The 18836-nt window shown below is 44.2% G+C and overlaps 2 protein-coding genes across 2 annotated transcripts in view; both read left to right on the top strand.

Moving 5' to 3' along the window:
• The first annotated feature begins 700 nt into the window (after window positions 1-700).
• On the top strand, window positions 701-3534 carry LOC130572193 (homeobox protein Hox-D1-like). Its single transcript, XM_057363705.1, has 2 exons — window positions 701-1121; window positions 1259-3534. The coding sequence occupies exons 1-2, from the start codon at window positions 701-703 to the stop codon at window positions 1528-1530; spliced, it is 693 nt and encodes a 230-aa protein (XP_057219688.1). The 3' UTR covers window positions 1531-3534.
• A 10920-nt stretch (window positions 3535-14454) lies between these two features.
• MTX2 (metaxin 2) overlaps window positions 14455-18836 on the top strand; it is a 35000-nt gene continuing 30618 nt past the window's right edge. Inside the window, 2 exon segments of the mRNA XM_057363706.1 lie at window positions 14455-14677; window positions 14680-14739. Of these exon segments, the coding sequence (XP_057219689.1) occupies window positions 14470-14677; window positions 14680-14739 (268 nt within the window). The 5' untranslated portion in view covers window positions 14455-14469.

Consider the following 18836-nt stretch of genomic DNA (forward strand, 5'->3'; position numbering starts at 1 on the left):
ATCCAGACTCAGGCTGGATGGTCAAGTGTCACTTGGATACATTTCAGGAAAGAGGATCACTTTGGGAGCTCAGATTTTGCCTCTTCCATCTGGTTCCTGTTTCCTGCCATTCCAGGGGCATGAAAACCAAAACAGARTGGGAGGATTTGGCTGGGTAGAGCMACTTGCTGCCCTCTGCCAGCTGCAAATACTCAGTAAACAAAGCCGAATCGCCAAGGGAAAAATAAAACTCCATTAAGCCTGCTAACGGTGCGGGGATTCACTTTTGAGAGGCTGGAGAGCACTTACCTAATGGAACGAGASCATTAAATGAGGTGCAGTAGCTTCCAGGAGCCCGGCCGGCAGCAGGGCAAGGGCAGAGCGCAGACCTGCCCCTGGACAGGAGTCCGGATTGGGGGAAAGCGCAGGCTCACTCACCTTCCAAACTCCGGGCAAACGTCCTAAGTGTGCGGCGACGCCGTCGAGTCCAGAGGGAGCGGCCTGTCCAGGGGGAATCCCGGGACGGCTCGGCGGGAGCCGGAGTCTCGCTGCAGCCCTGGCTAGCCGGGCGTGGACAGGGGAGCTGGGGGCGCCCGGGACCCTCGGTGCGGGATCCCCGCTCCGGGCTCTCATTGGCCGCGGGGCCGGACGTGCCGTCCCGCTCCAGGGCCTATATTAGGGCAATATTGCCCCGGCGGGACGCGGTGCTGCCCCGTGGGTCATGGACCTGGGGTACTTTGCTCTCACCTTCCCGCCGGGGCTGTGCCTCGGGGCCCCGCAGGCTCCGTACCCACGACGAGGGGACGACGCTTTCCTGGCGCTGGGCACCACGGCCAGCGCCGCGCCCCCGTCGCAGGCGCTGGAGTACGCGGTCTCTCCCCCCGGGGAGCTGGGYCCCGGCTACCGGCCGTCCCGGGGAGCCGGACCGCCGGGCTCGGCTACGTCCATTCTTCCCGGGAGCGGCCGCCCGCCGCCGCCGGACCCCGACGGTCCTTGTCCCGGCGCTGGCGGCGGGGGGCTGCGGCACCTCTCGCCCTGCCCCGCGGCTGCCCCCGCACCCGGCTCCCCGGGTCCCGCGGCGGCCCCGACGGCGCCCCGCACCTTCGAGTGGATGACAGCGAAGCGGAGCCCGCCCGGGAGAAGTGAGTGGGGCGGCGGGGAGCGGGCGGGGGCTGCTCGCATGCCGGCTCCCCTCTGCCCCTCTCCTGCCTCGACCCCSTCCCCGCTTCCTCCCCCTGCCTTTGYCCCCGCTGAAGCGCGGTSTTTTTCGGCGTTGCAGGCGGTGCGRCGCCGTGCCGGGGGGAATCTTCCGCCTGCCCCGCACGCACCAGCTTCAGCACCCGGCAGCTCACGGAGCTGGAGAAGGAGTTTCACTTCAGTCGCTACCTGTCGCGGGCCCGCCGCCTCGAGGTGGCCCGTTCGCTGCGCCTCCGCGACGCCCAGGTGAAGGTCTGGTTCCAAAACCGCCGCATGAAGCAGAAGAAGCAGGAGMGGGAGGCGCTGGCCGTCCCCGCCGCCGCCCCCGCGGCTGTCCCGGGTGTCCCCGCCTGAGGCTCCGCCGCCCGCACGGAGGGACCGTGGGGACGTCGGGGCTGGGCTGGAAGCTGCAGCCGGCGGGGCCGCGGCGGTGCAGTTCCGCTGCTTTTTYTTTTGCAACTTTATGTACAGTCTCATTTATGAGGATTCAGGGAAACCCGCCGGCCCGGAGCGCCGCTGCTCGGTGTCGGCCCGGGCCGAGGCAGCTGGGGGTTAGCGGAGAGGGCCGCTCCCCCGGGGTAGGGCATTGAGCGGCTGCGCCAACTCCCCTGGGTTCGGGGGGCGGTGGGTGCGTGAACGGGCTGCCGCTTGCTCCCGACCTTTTCTTCGTTTTGCATTGAAAAAGACAGATCCATAGGTTCAGGCAGAGTTGGTGCAGAAGGGGAGAAGCCCCGAGAAGCAGAGCAGGGGTGAGCAGGAAAACTTTCTCTTACRGGAAGGGTCAAGGATGGTCATGGCAGGAGTCCAAGATCCTCTTTTGAAAGAAGTGTCCTTGTCTTCTGCCCTACCCTTTGCAAAATTGCTGCAAGAAAGAGGCTGATTTGCTTGTATTTATTCATCATTCATTCATTCATTCATTCATTCATTCATTCATTCATTCATTCATTCATTCATTCCCATTCCTTTTCCTGATGTGGCTGATATAGTAAAAAATATCTTTTTGACAGAAAAAAAACTGTGAGAAAAAATTTAATAACAAAGTCTTCAGAGGAGCACCTCTTCCCTTTCTAACTGCAGAGGTGCTGGGATTTCCTTTGCAGTGGCTCTGGGCAGCCTAGGACTGGCTGGCAACCACTCTGTTGACTCCCAGCTCCCCTCACATGTCCCTAGACAATATAAACCCTCCTACAGCATCTGGGGCCAGACTCTCAGTTCATCTAGCTCTCTCTGTCTTCATTGTRTCTTATAGTTTAAAAATTGCTTCATATTAAATCAGTTTGCAACAGATCTTACCACATGCAAAACCTGAAGCCSTGTTAAAGCTCAGAAAGTTGCTTGCCTTTGACCAAAGACTAATGCCAGCAAATGGAGAAGAGGATTCCTGGGTCTTTTACTTGGAYACTTGCACAAAAGAGATTGGCAATGTTCCCACACATAAAATAACGATATCAAAGTGGACAAACGAACCGAGTTTTTTCCCTTTGTGACTGGGAAAGCATAACAGCAATGTGGAGAGGAATGACATCTAGATTTATGTGCAGGTGATGTTATTTATTTGTGGAAAGGTCTTCTATTTTGGACAAGTCTCTTTTTGCCCTGGATTTCTTCTGCGTGTTGGACTTTGGGGTGAAGAATCAATTACAGGGCCAGAGGAGACAGACTTGAAATGCACTGGGTCCCTGTCTGGAAACCAGTCATAGACACAAACAGCTGGTTGTCTTTATTGGATGCTTGTTGGGTAAAACAAACACAGAGAGAATATGAAGTCGAATGTCTCAAGTCCAAAAGTCTGCAATGTAGAAGATTGTTACTCTGTGTAACACTTTCCGTTCTCCCATCTGCTTCAGGCTTTCTTGCGAAGACTTCTCTCCTGCTGAGAGACTGGGAAACCACTGCTGATGGAAGCTTCAGCAGAAGTTGGTGGRAGCCCTGCTCCCAAAAGCTGGGCAGGCAAATTGTGATGATGTTGTGGTAAYGGGTCTACAGCTACATTGGGGCAGGAGCCTCCGTGGCAAGGAGATGGGTGTTCCCCTCCAGTGAACGTCTGAAGGAAGGGACTTCCCAAGACAAAAAAAGTTTGGTTACATGTCATAACCTGACTGTACTGGGAAAGGACAATAATGCTAGYGGCTCATGGTTGTGCATGCACACAGGCACATTTTTGTTCTGTATATAATGTCATGGTTCATGTCACTTGGGCTGATTCCCTTCACGGGATAGCCCTAAAAATTCCCAGGGCTGAAGTACTTGTGTGAAATTAGTTGTAACCAAAATGTGTGGCTTGCAGTTCTTCATTAAAGTAATGACACCAAACAAGTGTTAAAACTGCAGGCTGATTATTCATTAAAAAATATTCCTGCCCCGCCTTTTTTTTTTTTTTTTTATTTTGAACATGCTATTTAAAACAGAATAAAGCAAAAATCTGGTGAAATTAATGAAAAAAAATGAATAAAACATCTTTGTTTTGCAAGTTCAATTTTAAAGGCAAGTAATCTACTAACCAGACCTTTTCTGCAGCTGTTTTTAAGGTGCATTTTACCAACTCCTCTGTTACTACTCTGGTTGKTTGTTTTCTTTTAATACTACAAATGAAAATCGACATATAGCCAGGATAACCCATATTTCTCAGAACATATGTTTCACGTACAAATTTTAGAAAACAGCTGTATTTTTAGGTGCTTCCAAATTTGTTGCATGTCTGTGGGGTTGCTTGTTTGTCAGCCTTTTATTTCCCTAATGATTCTGACRTTTGTGCCAGGCACTTTAGGCCAGAGGAATGTTTTCCATACTGCTGGCCTGCTCCTGCACTAGAAATGGAAAGAAAGATTCTTATTGAATTCAATGGTGCTGGATCAGACCATTAGAGCACACGAAGTCTTTTATAATGAATGCGTTTGTGACAAATATTTTCCAGAATAAATAAATATTGTGCTGGTCTTGTAGCAGTGCACAGTTCTGTATCCATYAAAATGACATAGACTGAAAATACAGAGATTTATTCTGAAATGAAGATGAAACCTTACAACTCTTTTATGGCAGTTTGGAACAATTTGGTAGTATGAGCACAACTATATTCTGTTTTAAGAACCAGTACTTAGTATTAAGTGTAATTTCCACTCACATGACAGAGCCAGTTTAATAGGATCTTTCTCTTCACAAGCAGTTTTAGCTGTATGAGGATTAGATATTGCTCCTTTGCACTGTTCTGTCAGCAAGATACTCAGAGGAAGGAGCTAATGYAGGTCACGTGCCAATTCTTGAATAATTAACTAAAAATCCTGTGATATCCATGGGTGCACACATGAGACAAATAAATGATAGATAAGGTCTAAGATTCACTCATTTAACATTAATCCCAAGAGTTGCRTCTCACACTTGCTCAATTTGGTGCCTAGCAGTTGGAAACATGGTTTTAGATTTGGCAGCTAGAACTAAGAGTACAAGCTGCAGTTTTCACTGCAATCGGAACAAAATATTCCAGACTCGACTCAGTAGATACCCACCACCATGTAATTTATCACAAATTATGAAACTACAGTTTCCTGGCCTTATTTTACCTCAGTCATCATCAGAAACCACAGAAAGACCATTCCCTTTCAGTCATACATTAATTTCTGCCTACTGACTTTTGCTCAAAAGACCACAGGCTACAAAGGGACACAAACAAAGTAATTGTTTGTGTGTTCTGATTTTGCCTGAAACAGAACAAAAATATTGATTTGGAGGGCTTTCATGAGGAAAAAAAGTTCTAAAATTATTGTTCCTAAGTGGTATATGTGAATGTAGAGATTTCATATACCTTCGATAGGTAAATGATAACAGAAAATTACACCTCTTTGAAAACCAAGCTTAGGCAAGAGCCAAGGCTTGCTTGGGCTTCCCAAGCAGAATAAGCTTGGAATTGCAGCACAGGGAGCACATTGCTGAGGGCCAGACCAATGACTGGTTTATGGTATGAGCTGCATGTGCAAGTTTGTTTTGACCATGCAAGAAGCCAGCAGTAAGCCAGAAAACAAAAATACCCAACTCAGTTCCCACATTTTAAAAGTGTCTCTCTCCTTTATTAATTGGTATAACCTKGAACTGTCGCTTATGCAAATAATGGTACAGATTACTTACTAGCAGAGGAGAACAGACTAATATTTCTTTTAAGAGAAATCTTTGCAGTCAAAATTACAAAATGTAAACACCTCCTTGGAGTTCCAAGAACTTGTCTCTAACAGCTAAGAAATCATGATTTGTCCCGTCCTGCTCTGTTAGCCTTAATTCCAAGGAACTCCCAAGAATACTTGCAAATCCCTGATGACTGAAGAGAAATGGGTATGGAGAGAAACCTCAAATGAGACATGGCTTTTACCAGTTTATCATTAAGAGGTGGCTGAAGTCTATTCATTTTGCAATATATTGCTACATAGASCTATATGTTTATGTGATTCACTCAATCTTAACCATGTTTTTTTATGGCTTTTCCTACTGTCTGTGAACTAARGTGTCTTTGGCCAAGGAAAGTCACCCTGATAAAGAAAGGTGAGCCAAGTGACAAATCATTCTCTTCCCTATCAAAACATCTGTTATTCAGACATCTGCTTAACCACATCTCTAAAGTGGCCCCCAAATAATTCTGGGAAATATGTAGGGAAAAGATGCTTCACAGAACCTGTGTCTTACTGTAGCTTAGCTTTTTATGGAAGTCTTTTGCTGTTCTTGATCACYAGCCAAGTGAACAAAGTAACCCTCAGCTGTACAATATGTAAATCTTCCTTGGCTATTCAAGCCAATTTACTCTTGCATAGAGCGTTAAAATCTCAGATGGAGAYACAGTCTTGAGACCTTGTTGTAAATTGGACAAGGCTTCCTTTATACAGGAAAAATTTAGACCACTGGCCACCTAAGAGCTTTTCATAAACGRTTTTGGTACTCCTGTGTTTTTGTTCCCTCAAAAGACAACAGACGCTGGTGATTAGCAGATTGAAAACCAGCAGTTTAAGTAAACAAAAATACAGGAACAAATCCAGTCAGTTTCTTTTCTACTAGCCTAGCAGACTTCCTACCACCTGGAAAACAGATCTTTTTCACTACACTTCATCAGAAAGCATASTGTTGCAAATACTAACTCACAAAATTTTCATTTTATTCTGAAAAGTGTGGCATTTTTAACCAGCATGGCATATCATGTCTTACAGAAGTGTTTGACAGGTCTAACTCRATCAGTCTGGCGCTGACCTTAGAGTGGGACCCCTACACCGMCCAGCATGGGGGACACACCATTCCTAACCTGGGTGCTTGTRCCCTTACACAGAGAACAAAGACTTYTGTGATGCATCAATTCMTGCTGCTGTGCTTGTACATAAAATTACACCCATGTGTGAATKCAGTGGACCAGGAGACCTTTTGAGGGACAAAAGGAACCATTCCTTCTGCCCATACAGCCAGTGAAAAATACCTGTAACCCGGTACTACGCTTTTGGTGACATTAGTAGAGCAGGAGAATCTGAGAGCTAAGGCTTTCCTGCCATTACTCTTCATCTTAACGGCTGTGCTACACTAAATCTACATTCCTAATGCCTCTTTTTATGTTCCTTTAACAAGTAAGCKAGATTAAACACTATAAAGTTTAGAGTGGTATTTGAAAATAGATAAAAACATCACTAAATTTTTAATGACTACTCAGATCTGATTTTGCCCAGTTACTGTTCAGATAATGGAAATAGTATCTAATCCTGGCAAGCTCTAGTATTAGATCCGTATCTTAAACATAGATATTGGTATAGTTATTTTTAATACGCAGGCATTTATGGATTTATAAATKACACAATTTATGTGGAGTGATATTTCCTTCAACATCCAAGTGTATCAAATCCAATGGTAATTATCAAGCAGTGTTAAAAGCCTATCGATAAAATAATCTATTTTTCCCGTTAGAAATCCATCTGAGTGAAAGTGTAGTAGCTACATGACATCAATGAGCTATCAAACCATGCTGGAAAGACTAAACCCCAAACAGTGTATGTAACAGGGTGACATCTTCTAATAGGTGCAAGATTTTGTAAGATTTTGTGATTGCAACCAGCATTGTGAGCACTGTGACTTTCATTTCAATGTGATCGGGCAGAAAGTTAAAAAAAATGGGCCAGGACTAGCTGAACACTCTTAATGTCACGTCTCACTTAAGAAATGGACCACCTGGTGCTTCTGGTTCCTTTTCAGATGGTTTTAATCTCATTTGGGACTTTACATGAGTGAATTGTTGCAGCAAGAGTTATRCAAGGAAATGGCTATGATGAATCTGGTGTGATAATAAGTGTGAAAGAAAAAAAGAAAGATAAAACCAAACAACAATGAAAACATCACATTCCGTTTGCAGGTTGTCAGTGTCATCTGTGATGCTGCTGCATCCATCACCTGTGATCTAAGGCCTGCAACAGAACTCACCCGCCCCAGAGGCAGATGGCCAGGCTTTCAAGGACTGGAAAAGCACAGCTCTGGACTGTCTTACTGAAGAAAAATTTCCTAAATTTGAAGTCCATTGTATTTAAAAAAAGATGATGGCACGATGGCATATCTAGGTGTTGTTGGTAGCAGTCACATCCAGACAGGGACACCCAGATCTGTGGTCACTGCCAGCCTGCAATTTGTGTCCTAAAGTCTTCATCAGCTGCAGCCTGAACTTCTCCAGTGGCCACATGATGTACAAGCAGTGCCACCCATTACTCACATTTGCTGGATTTGTCAGTCTCAAGGCTTGTTCAGCATTGGTCYTCTTTGCATCCAACTCTGCTGATAATTCAGACAGTCTGGCTATCTGACTCATCAGTGTAAGTCTTCCATATCAGCACTAGAACTAAACACCTTTAGTTCTAAACAGCTGACTAAGAAGGTTYCAKATCCTAGCAACATTACTCTTGTAACTTTTGCCAGCCTCCAGGGACCTGAGAGGAAGTAATGAATTTGGAACATCACGYGTACACATGGCTGTTAGCTGGACTAGGCTAGAATTTAGCGGGATTAAGCTGAAATCTAGCTAGCCTGTACTCTCTGCACACTGATGGAAACTGAATATGACCCATGYAGCTCAAAGTTATTTCTCAACCAGGCATTCCTTTTCCATGTCCCAATGTTCAAAAAGATTGAAAGTGCATCTTATTTGCAAAATGTTCTGAAATCATTGCTGCACTACYTTTTATTTCTGTTTGCTCTGTCTCTACAAAGACCAAAGAAAACACCTTGTGCTTTTCTCACATCCTTCTGCTGTCTGGTGCCAGGAAAAGGATCAATCTGATCTGCCACATCTCCTCACAAATCTCAGGAGATACCCAGCCTCACCCAACCAGACCTACAACCAAAAAGACCATATGTTTTTAATATATATACATTTTAAGTTATTTCAGTCAGCATAATTTTTTTTCCTTACCACAGTTGTACCCTGGGGAGAAACTATGTCAAGTATGAACTTCTACAGCTGTAATGAAGATATRGCAAAGTTTTTCTTGTTCCTTTTAAAGAACAAGACAATGATTTTAGATGGAATAGATTCAACTTCTGAAGTTTCTGCTATGTTTTATCTACTGAAACAGCTCTCAGYCTCCCTTAAAAATATGGAATGGCACTTCTGTATGGTCAGACTAAGTGTCTAAACTTGAAGTGTTGGGAAAAAAAAACCTGCTAGAGAAAACTTCTATTTATGAGGCACATGGGGAAAATKATTCAGAAAATAAAGTCACTTCCATGTAAGCTTTTTAAAAGAGGAGGTTTTCCATCCAGAGGTCAGATTTGATAAACAATCATTCAGCTCTGCAGCATTTAGCTGTAAAAATGCAAAACTCGATATAAACAATGGGTGGCTTCTATGAGGACTAAGTAATGAGGTAGAACCAGTCTCAACTCTTTTGCTGAAGGCAGAGGAACAGCATGAAAAGCCTCAACCTAAGTCCCATCCTGGCTCAGCAGAGATGGTCTTCACCTAAGATCAATGAGGTTCATGTCCCTGCTCCTGCATGTTGGTCTCCCTAAAGCACTTCCAGGGATGTGGAGGTTGAATGGGATGGTTTGGATCTGATGAATCCTCTAMCAAACTTTCTTCTCAGGTGTTCTARGAGTTCTACAGATACCTGMTGAGGAGGTTTTGTAGGTGGGTCTTGCTCYCTCTCCCTTTCTAAGATCTTGTAAYGGGGTTTTGTTTTTTTCTTGGTGTGGAATAGCAACACATTCTTAATCTCAAAAATCTTTTGGGACAAGGCAACCATTTCCAGCCCAGCCCTACAATTAATGACAGCACATCCCTCTTACAGTGTGTTACAGATAAATAATTCATTACAGCTGCCTCTTCCCTCCATTCAGAGTAGGCAGGTTTGATAATTTCCACAGAAAGAAGGAGAAACTTAATTCTTTCTGYGCTGGTCTCCAGAAGAGGATTAGAACCTCTCACATGGAGTTTTGATGAATTAATAAACCTCCTCAGTATTTTCCATGCTTGTCCAGAAACTGAGTTCAACTGCAGCTCCCTAATTTTCCAGATAACATCTTTAGAGTTCGAGAAGACTTGCTTAACCAGTGCCTACAGTCAAACTGTGAACAATTATTCTTATTTTCATTAACAGGATGGATCTGGATTTTCCTACAGTACTAGCTACACAAATATCAGGATGAGCCTTTACAGAYATTGCTATTGCAAGCTGGAGTCATGGTTGCTGCTTTGACATTTGTGACATTTTGACAATGCAATCCTGATTCATGCTTTAAGAAAAAGGCTTGTTGGTGTCTGTTCAACTAGGGCTTAAAAAAGACAAGTATAGAATCAGCCTGTTAACACAAGYTGGATCCAAGGGAATCAATGGCAGAGCTTGGCAGGACGGGTAGAGGAAGGCAGTGTGAACCTGTGCAGTAGCATAGGCAGGGAAACCAGGACAAAGTCTCATTGAASCTGTTGTCTCCCTTCTGCAAGCTCCTGCTTGCAGGAGCTTCTGATCTGAGGTTTTGTTTAACGGCCAAATCCTGATCCCATAAAGCATAAGCTATGTGAAACCTATTGCTCTAAATCCACCACTTGCATGGAGAAACTTGCTCCACGGGCAGCCGAGACACTGTCAGGGTCCTGGGCCCTMCCTGGGATACCCTCCCCTCCAGTGGCCCAGCAGATCTATTTAGAGCTCAGTCCAGCATCACTGCCCTCATGGCTCCTCCTTATTTGGACTCTGACCTATGAGCTGATGTCCCTGTCCTCTTGGAGGAGCCTGATGCCCTGGGCTGAGAGCACAAAGATGGGCTGTAGAGGCMGTTCCCTGCCCACCTGCAGAGCCCTCCTGTGAAAGCTCAGGTAAAGCTGGGAAGATCAAGGTCYGACCCTGAGATCTGAGCTATGTCAAAGTCCAGAGAAAGCTTCCTCAGCAGCTGCCGTGTATGACAGGGATATGCAAGAGCCTGTGGGCTGGTAACACCTTCAGTGATAAAATAGTGAAGTTTGGGTTTCTGCACAGCTGCTTTGATGTCTGCYCCGTGCAGCTGCAGGGATGACAGATGTGCTGAAGTAGGGCCCCGCAGCCTCGAAAATCTGACCCTGATGAATAAAAGAAAATTAGGTGAAAAGAGAAGAAGAAAATGAATATTCTAATGGCTTTCACACTGTTTCTGATCCCGTTTGCTTTTAGAAATGCTATTCCTGTACCTCTTAAAACTCTAATAAACCCTTTCYCTCCTCATGTGGGTTGCTGGAAATGTATCAGCATTATTTCATTTGTCAATTAAGTATGCAGTGTCTTCCATAAGTGGAAAGTATTTAATGCAAATACTCTATTGCATTTTTATAGACATATTTTMCTAGAAATCATATCTTATCTTGTTTACACAACAATTTGACCCTTTTGAGCCTACCTGATTATGAAAATAAGAGAATACTGTCAGCAGCATGCAATTAATGTTATCAGGACGAAAATCTATTGTCAGGTACATCTGAACCGTCATAAAACCAACTTTATTTTTTACTCCATCATAAACATTACCACAAAACATACATACCAACTTCCCAAGGAAGTGCATTGAAGCTGCGGAGGTGAGTTTGGTCTCAGTTTTGAATKCAGGCTCCGTATAAAATGGTATCTCCTTAGTAAACTCACAGGACTGTGYGCATAACTGAAAAATTTGCAGCTTGGCTCATGCTCGAGTAGTTTTGGCACCATTCCTGATACGGAACAGGGGCTTGCATGAAATGGCTGAWCGGCAAACACTTGCATTAAAAGTATACCAAATGCCCTCTGAGATCCATTCGATCATGCTAGTCCAGATTCATCTGTTTCTCTTGGTCTGTGTACTYTGCCAGACTATTTAGTGTACAGAGAACCTCTGGCATGAAGTCATGCTAAAAACACCCTCCTGCTGCTGCCTGGCACTGGATGTGTTGGCAGTGAAGGACTTACTCAAGTCTTCATTGTAGAGATTTCCAGCAGCCACAATAGCTCTTTAAAGACACTGACAGGCAGCATAATGCTGAGCAGCCCCCAGGATGCCCTAGGTTACACCAGAGGGGCAGCCTGGCTGTGGGCCAGGCAAGGAGAAGCCATTTCAGTGCTGGTTTTTTTTTTTCCCCATGTCTTTCTACTGCTTGGCCTAATCTCAAAACTCCAGCCGTACCACACAAGCAGTCTTCAGACATTTCACCTACAAGCAAAACTTCTGCACAATTCTCTTCGACAGAACCATTGCTAATTGAGTCTATGACTACCAGCACTCCTCCTGTGTCTTGGAAAGGCCTGACTTGTTGGAGACCTGCTCCGTGGAAATGGAGAGCAGTGTTTGGAGCAGATATCCCCTGTGCACTCAGAAAGTGCTCTGACGAGGTCTGTAGAGAAGCACGTGGCTCCAGCTTGTTGCCTTGGGATGAAGAAAGGTTATATTGCAACACAGATCAACTCTGTGGTGTCCTCTACCACCTCAACAGTGCTCTGAAGGGGAATATTTGCTATCAGCGTTGGCTGATACAACAGTATTGTATATGCCTTAAATGGGACTTAGCCCATGATGTGCTTTGTGAACTTGAGAACTGCACGTGACACTTCGCAGCGCTCTCAGTTTTGGAGAAACTAATTTAAATGTCTCCATTTTCTGGTGATTTGTTTAATCTTATCTACTGTCATACATATGGCTAGCTAGACTGTAATTTGAATGGCCAACAACACAGTGAAAAAGCAAATAGCTTGAAAAAATGCACAAGACCAAAAGTCTTTTCTTGCCATCTCTCAATTCCTTTTGCAAAATATTCCTATCAATTTTATCTGCAAAGGATTCCTATGGCGGTTAAAGGCATGCTTTATTGTTAGCCATACATTATAAAAAATATTAACAGAGAACAAGGGATGTTACAAGTAATCAGAACAGTTGCTTTTTCCTAGACAGCATATTAATCCTACTCAAATTCCATTCTATTTCAAATGGAATGTATGTATATGTGTCCTAGTCCTGYTTCACCCATAGACAGTTTAACCCTAGCAATTAATACCTTACATGGTAAAGGCAGCCCATGTGGAGAGTTGGGCTCAACTCCATCTTTTTGGCATGCCCATGTAAGTACCCCTCACTAAGGACTGACCTTCTGAAATGCAGAGCCCAAGGGACGGTGTAATTCTGCTTTTAGTTTCCCTYGAAATCCTATCTGAAAGTGCATCCTTCTCTCTGCACTGAAATGAGAGGGACCAGCACCTTGAGATCTGCYGTAAAGCCTTTAAAATCTATGGCAGCTAGGGAGCTTTCCATGGCACGGARCAAGAAGTACCAGAAAGAAGATTGTTAATGGTGAGGCCAGCTGAAGAAACAATTCATGTGCAGACCCTGCAGAAAGCCAGGCTCACAAGAGTGATGCATTTCCTCAAAAAGCTGGGAGAGAGGTGTATTGAATAAAGGTGAAGGTAGGGATGCAGTCAGTTTCATTGCTCCTATCTGTTGTCACTGGACATCTCCCTGGAGGATTTCCTATAAGGTGTTCTGCTAAAACAGTCCTTTCAGTGGGAGCAGGGAGGAGGACTCGGAATGCAGAAACAAAACTACTGCCCCAATCTCCTGTCCCAGAGACAGAGGCCTGAGCGTGTCTGCCAGTTGTTGAAAGGATGGCCTGAGCACCACTCAATTTTCCTCCTGTTTTGGCTAATTGTTTAGATTTGTCTACAGATTTCTGTTGGTATTTATTCATTCATACTTGCTAGATACTGATTTTGGTTCCCTGATTTAGTTTGCATAATCCACCTCCATTTCTGGAGACAACTTCTTTGTATCAAACTGAGCTCTAGAGAGAAACATTCATTTTTAATTGGGTGCTAATATATGGATTTGGCCTAGCTTATCCCTAGTTCAAGCTCAGCCTTTTGCCCCATGGCTTGTGTTTTTAGCCTTCTAAATACTGCTGGTGATGAAAGGTTCAAATAGCACAAACCAGCTTAATTGGGCTGGTCTTGCAATCTCTTAATATAAAGCCACTCAGCTTCTCAAGACTGCTCAGAGTTTCTGCAACTTCAATGCTATTCAACCTTCAGCTGTAATTAGACAAGGAGCTTTCATCAGCATTTTAAAAAAATCACTTCTCTTCCACATCACTGTTTTAAGTCCTCAGTCCATTATTCCAATGTATTTACTGGATCTTCTGCTTTTGCTACTGTTCTAATAGCATGCTTCCACTATATATATTCTATATATATTCAATATGAAGAACATATTCAATATATTAATGTGAAGAATGTYTCAATAGTCACCAGAGGAGTTTCACATACTTTACAAACATTAATACATTTATATTTCCCATGTCTTCTGTACATAAGATATCTAAGATTTTACAAGAYTGAAATGTTGTGCTATCTGTCCTTCACAATAGAGTAATACTTGATAAAATGAGATRTTCTTACTAAAGTGTGGCTAAAGAAATGCGGATCAAGAGGCACTGAAGGATAACGAAACATGTATTTCACACACCCTTTATCTTCTCTGCAATCAACATACTGGGCATGTAATTTTATAGCAYTCCCCAACACTTTACTTAAGAGGTCTTTATATAATAGAATTAAGACCAAGAAATTAATGGTTGCTTAAAGGCAAGGTGTACATTCCAAAATGCAGTTTGTCTGCTGGAATTAAGACTCCCAAGCTGAGATGAAGAAAACACAGCTGTACYCTTTAGTTATGACCTATTGTCCCCCATATGCTTCGGGAGCATTCAGGCGTTTGGTTCCCCTTGTGCCTCCGTGTCCAAGCCAAGGGCGCAGAGGCTGAACGCGCAGTGCTCGCTATGCATTGCCGGGGCTCCGTCCTCAGGCTGGGATGACAGAGGGGAGTAACTGTCGCTCGCAGGCCGGTGCGCTCGGAAACGCCACTCSGAGCATCGCTGCGCACCGCGAGGGGCGGCGGGCCCAAGGCGGCGGGCCCAGCCCGGCTCCCCGCAGCCCTGGCAGCCGCAGGGCCCCGCCCCGGCCCCGGATGCAGTCTCTGCCCCGCCAGCGGCGCGGCGCCCAGTTCCTGTGCGTGYCCTCGGCCCGCCCGCCCTCCGCGACATGTCGCTGGTGGCCGAGGCCTTCGTGACTCAGCTGGCCGGTGAGCGGCGGGGGCGGGCGGGACGCCGGGGCCCTGCCGGGGGCCGCGCTTCGGGCCGYGGGCTGAGAGCGGCGGCGGCTGCGCCGAAATCCCGCAGCTTCAGTCCCCGGGGTGACCCCTCGGGATGCGGCCGGGGCGTCGCGGGGCGGGGGCTGTGGTGGGCTGAGGGCGGGCCGTGATGCGGGGGTGCCGTTCGGAGCCCGGCCCCGGGGGACAGGGATAGGTGGCCTCGCTCAGCTTCTCACCGAGAGCAGCCGTGCACGGCCACCAGGCCCCCTCCTCYATGGGCTCCCTAACCCCAGCTCTGCCGGGGAGCATCGTTATTTTGATTTAATAATTTCTCTTTCTTTGAAACCACTTAGTTTTCTTCAGTGGTCCCAAAATCCACGTCATGTTTATAATTCCCGCAGCTGGCTTTGAGCTTTGCTGTGCGGGAGAGCTCGGCGGTGCCCTGCCCGGCCCGTGCCCCAAGGGACCCTCAGAAACCCGGCGGGACCTTTGCTACCTGGGAGTGCTCCTGTGAGCGCTGCCGCTGTGCCGGCTAAACTGGACATGACCTTGAGATGAAACACAAGTGAGCGTCACTGTGGAGTTACTTAGCAACRGGTTATAATAATGTGCTCTTAAGGAGAAAAACAAAACCGGAACCTGAGAGAATGCCTGTCTAGGAAGTTCAAAACAGGCTGGTGTGTTGCACGTGCTTGAAATAAGCGCCTTGGTCAGTTTCGCTTTTCTTATTCCCTGTTTTTGTTTATTTGCTGCTAYGCAGTTCACAGACAATACATACTGCAAGGGAACAGCATTTTGATTGCTACTGACCTGTTGAGGAGGAAGCTGGAGTTTTGTCCCAGGAGCTGGGTCTTCTGTCACTTGGTAGAGGCCCCAGCATAAGAATCTGAGTTGTATTCTCTATCACAAAYGTACCCTAGCTTGTAGGTCATGTGAAGGTGGTGCATCTTTAACCTAGGTCTGCAAAGGTATGCATAGACAAGCTTGAAAGTTGTGCTGGCCTCTAGAATTGGCAGTTGCTAATACACAGATGTTAGCACAAGCCATGCTTGTGTTCTGAGGATCAGAGAGCCCTTGATCCTCGCGATGTGGAGAATATGGTCATGAACAGCATTGCTTCATGCTGTTTCCTTTATGATCTCTTGAATGTRTTTTATTTATATTGTGAAACACAAGGATAATGACGTACATGACTAGATATTGGTTCTCCTGTCTTTCTCTGCTCTGTGACCTTTATGAGTATTCTAGAGTTACAGCTTGCTAATTCTAATTTTTTCTGGAATTACAAATACAGACTCAAGACTATACTTTATGTAGGCATCTCATTTATCTCTTACTCAAAGTGCTGTTTTTTTACAACTTCTTGCTAAACAAGCAAACTGTTGTGGAATACAGGAGATCCAAATTTAGTATAAGATGTATTTGAAGAATGGGAAACAAGAAGACAAAGTTTTGCAGCAAATAACTCTTCTGTGCTGAAGTGTTCTTTTGTTCCTGGAGAGATTCTTACCTCTCCTTTAGGGTTGTTGCATCGTGCTGCTTGTGCTACTCTCAGACTCGTGTCTTAGCAATTCTAGTMTTAAGGTGGTGTTTTGAGGGCATCAGAGCTGCTCAGGTATTTCTGGATTCTCCTGCAGTTKTGTAAGCTTAAAAGCAGTAGCACTTGATCTTTTACCTGTCAGTTACAGGTTAAGTAACGCTCACTTTGTTTTTATAGGTGAAGTAATATGTAAACATCTAACATAAAAAAACAGCAATACTCGTCCATTTCTGCAGAATGGAAATGGTTGGTGCTTATTTTACTAATCTTGTCCTTCTTCACAATATACAGCTACTTACTGTTATATACAGTACTGTCAAGATGCAGTACAAATAGTTRTTGCACACCTGTCCATTGAAATATTCTATAGAACAAAATTGTGACTTKGTGTTTGCTTTCCCAAAAGTGAATCAGTTTCAAAAGCAATTATCTGCCTTAAAAATAAAAGATACTTTTGTCAGTGTGTCATGACCTTTCTCACTTTCTGTATTAAGCACCAGGTCCAGACTGGAAGTAAGCAATTGCGAAATTACTCATTTTGTTCATATGAAAGGTTTTTCAAATTAAAAGTAAGTGAACCAGGATCTTGGCCAATACCCACCACACATCTGGATTTCCTGAGATGATAACACAGGCATAGGGAATATTTAATTCTGGTACTAAAAAGATATAAATATCCTCCAAATCTAGGAATATTTGTGAGGAAGCAAAATGGTGTATCTGCAAGGAAAAAAATACCACTGAACAATGATACTTGCTTTAATAGCATCTTATCCCCTATCTGTGGTTGTGAATTCTTGATAATTTTTTCCATGTTCCTAAAAATGAAATTTCATTGGCTTTTCATTGGGGATCCTGTTCATGAAAACGTCACTTTGTCATAGCAGTTGCAATGAGCTGSTGCTATAACAGTTGTAACAAGTAACAGCTATAATGCATGGGTCCTTACATACAAGAGTTTAAGACTATCAGCCCAGCATAATTTGTCTTGTAGAAATTTTTTAAAAGCCAAGGGGAGGGTTTTAGTAGAGAGGAGGATTRTAGCTTTTCTTTTGGAACTGACTTTTTGTGTATGTATTTTAATATTTTAAAAAAGTACTATCTTCACTTGCCWGTGCCTTCACTTTTGATGTGCCTATTCGCTGTCTCAGAACAAACTGAAACACAGAAAACACTGTCTGAATTTAAGAAAAACCTTTCTTGGTGTGATAATGGTTTAMCATCGGAGCAGGTTGCTCCGTGCAGTTGTGGCGTCTCCATCCTTGGAGATGCTGAGTACCGGAGCACAGATGGGCAACATTCTGCAGCTTATCCTGGACATCCCAAAAGTGCCTTCCAAACTCAGTGGTTCTGTGCCYGTCAATTCTCAGTCTGCTTCCAGTTCTGCAGTAGTTCAGCACCCTCTCTGAGCAACATGCGTTCACCTGAACATGCTGGGCACAGCCTGCTGCTCTAATGCATTAATGATTAATACAAAACGATGACTGAATCACCTGTGGGAGTGTAATGCTTGCATTAGTGACATTCAGCCATTTGCTCATTCAGAAATACAAAGAGTTTCATACTGTGTCTCAAGGAATAGTAAACAAACATTTCCATAGCTTCAAGAATTGCAAGCATTCATGAAAAAGAAGCATGACAGTTTAAATAATGCATTCTAAACTGTAGAAAATATTAATTGAGTAATATGGTAGAGAATTTCTTTAGAGTAGCTCAGCATCAATCACATATTAACAGGATAGGAAATGAGTGTTTATATTGTTAGAAGAATTAAGAGTGCCAGCTTTCAAGTGGTCTACAACATTAATCTAACTCTAGTAATTTTGAGAAACTGACTGCTCAAATAAACTCTAAAAGATTGCGGAAAATATATTTAATCTATCACTAAATTGCTCATTATGCTTTAGTTTTTTTCCCCCCCAAATATGTTAGTTTTAGATCAAACAATATTGTTGTTTGTCCTTTGATCTCTGGAAGACTACTTCTGTTTATTGTTATGTCCAAGGGTCTCAGGCTGGTCTTAATACCAAGGGAAATGAATCCAGTGTGAAAAGCAGATGCCCTTCTGCCTTTAGGTGTTTAATGTTCAGTTTAAGTGTACCTCCAGTGTGACGTGCCAGAGTACAAATAAATCTTTGACGTGCATATTTTACGTACTGAGACAAGCTGCAGTTTGGCTGAGAAATTCTTAGGGAACAAAATCTGACCACCTAAACTGTTCCCACATATAAAGAAATGAAATTTAAACTGAATATGCATTTTGTGCATCAAAAGGCGCATAGGTAGATGTTAGCACTTCCTCCATGTATGAGGTGAAAAAAAGTTATTCTGGCTTAATAGTAGGTTGTTTGCAGCAGAGGTTAAATTGTAACCAAAGTTCTTGTAATGAAAAATTTGAGTTTATTTGAAATTACCAAATTTGTCAGGTGACATGATTTTATCTTACAGTGTTTTTTATATGTGTGCTTTTTGTTTGGTAATCAAGCTGAAAGGAATACCTTTTAACTTTTATTCAGTTTCAGTATGCAGGTTTCTTATGCTACTTCTG

This window comes from Malurus melanocephalus, unplaced genomic scaffold, assembly GCF_030028575.1.
Source record: "Malurus melanocephalus ecotype Western Australia unplaced genomic scaffold, MMel_1.1 scaffold_30, whole genome shotgun sequence".
NCBI lineage: Eukaryota > Metazoa > Chordata > Aves > Passeriformes > Maluridae > Malurus > Malurus melanocephalus.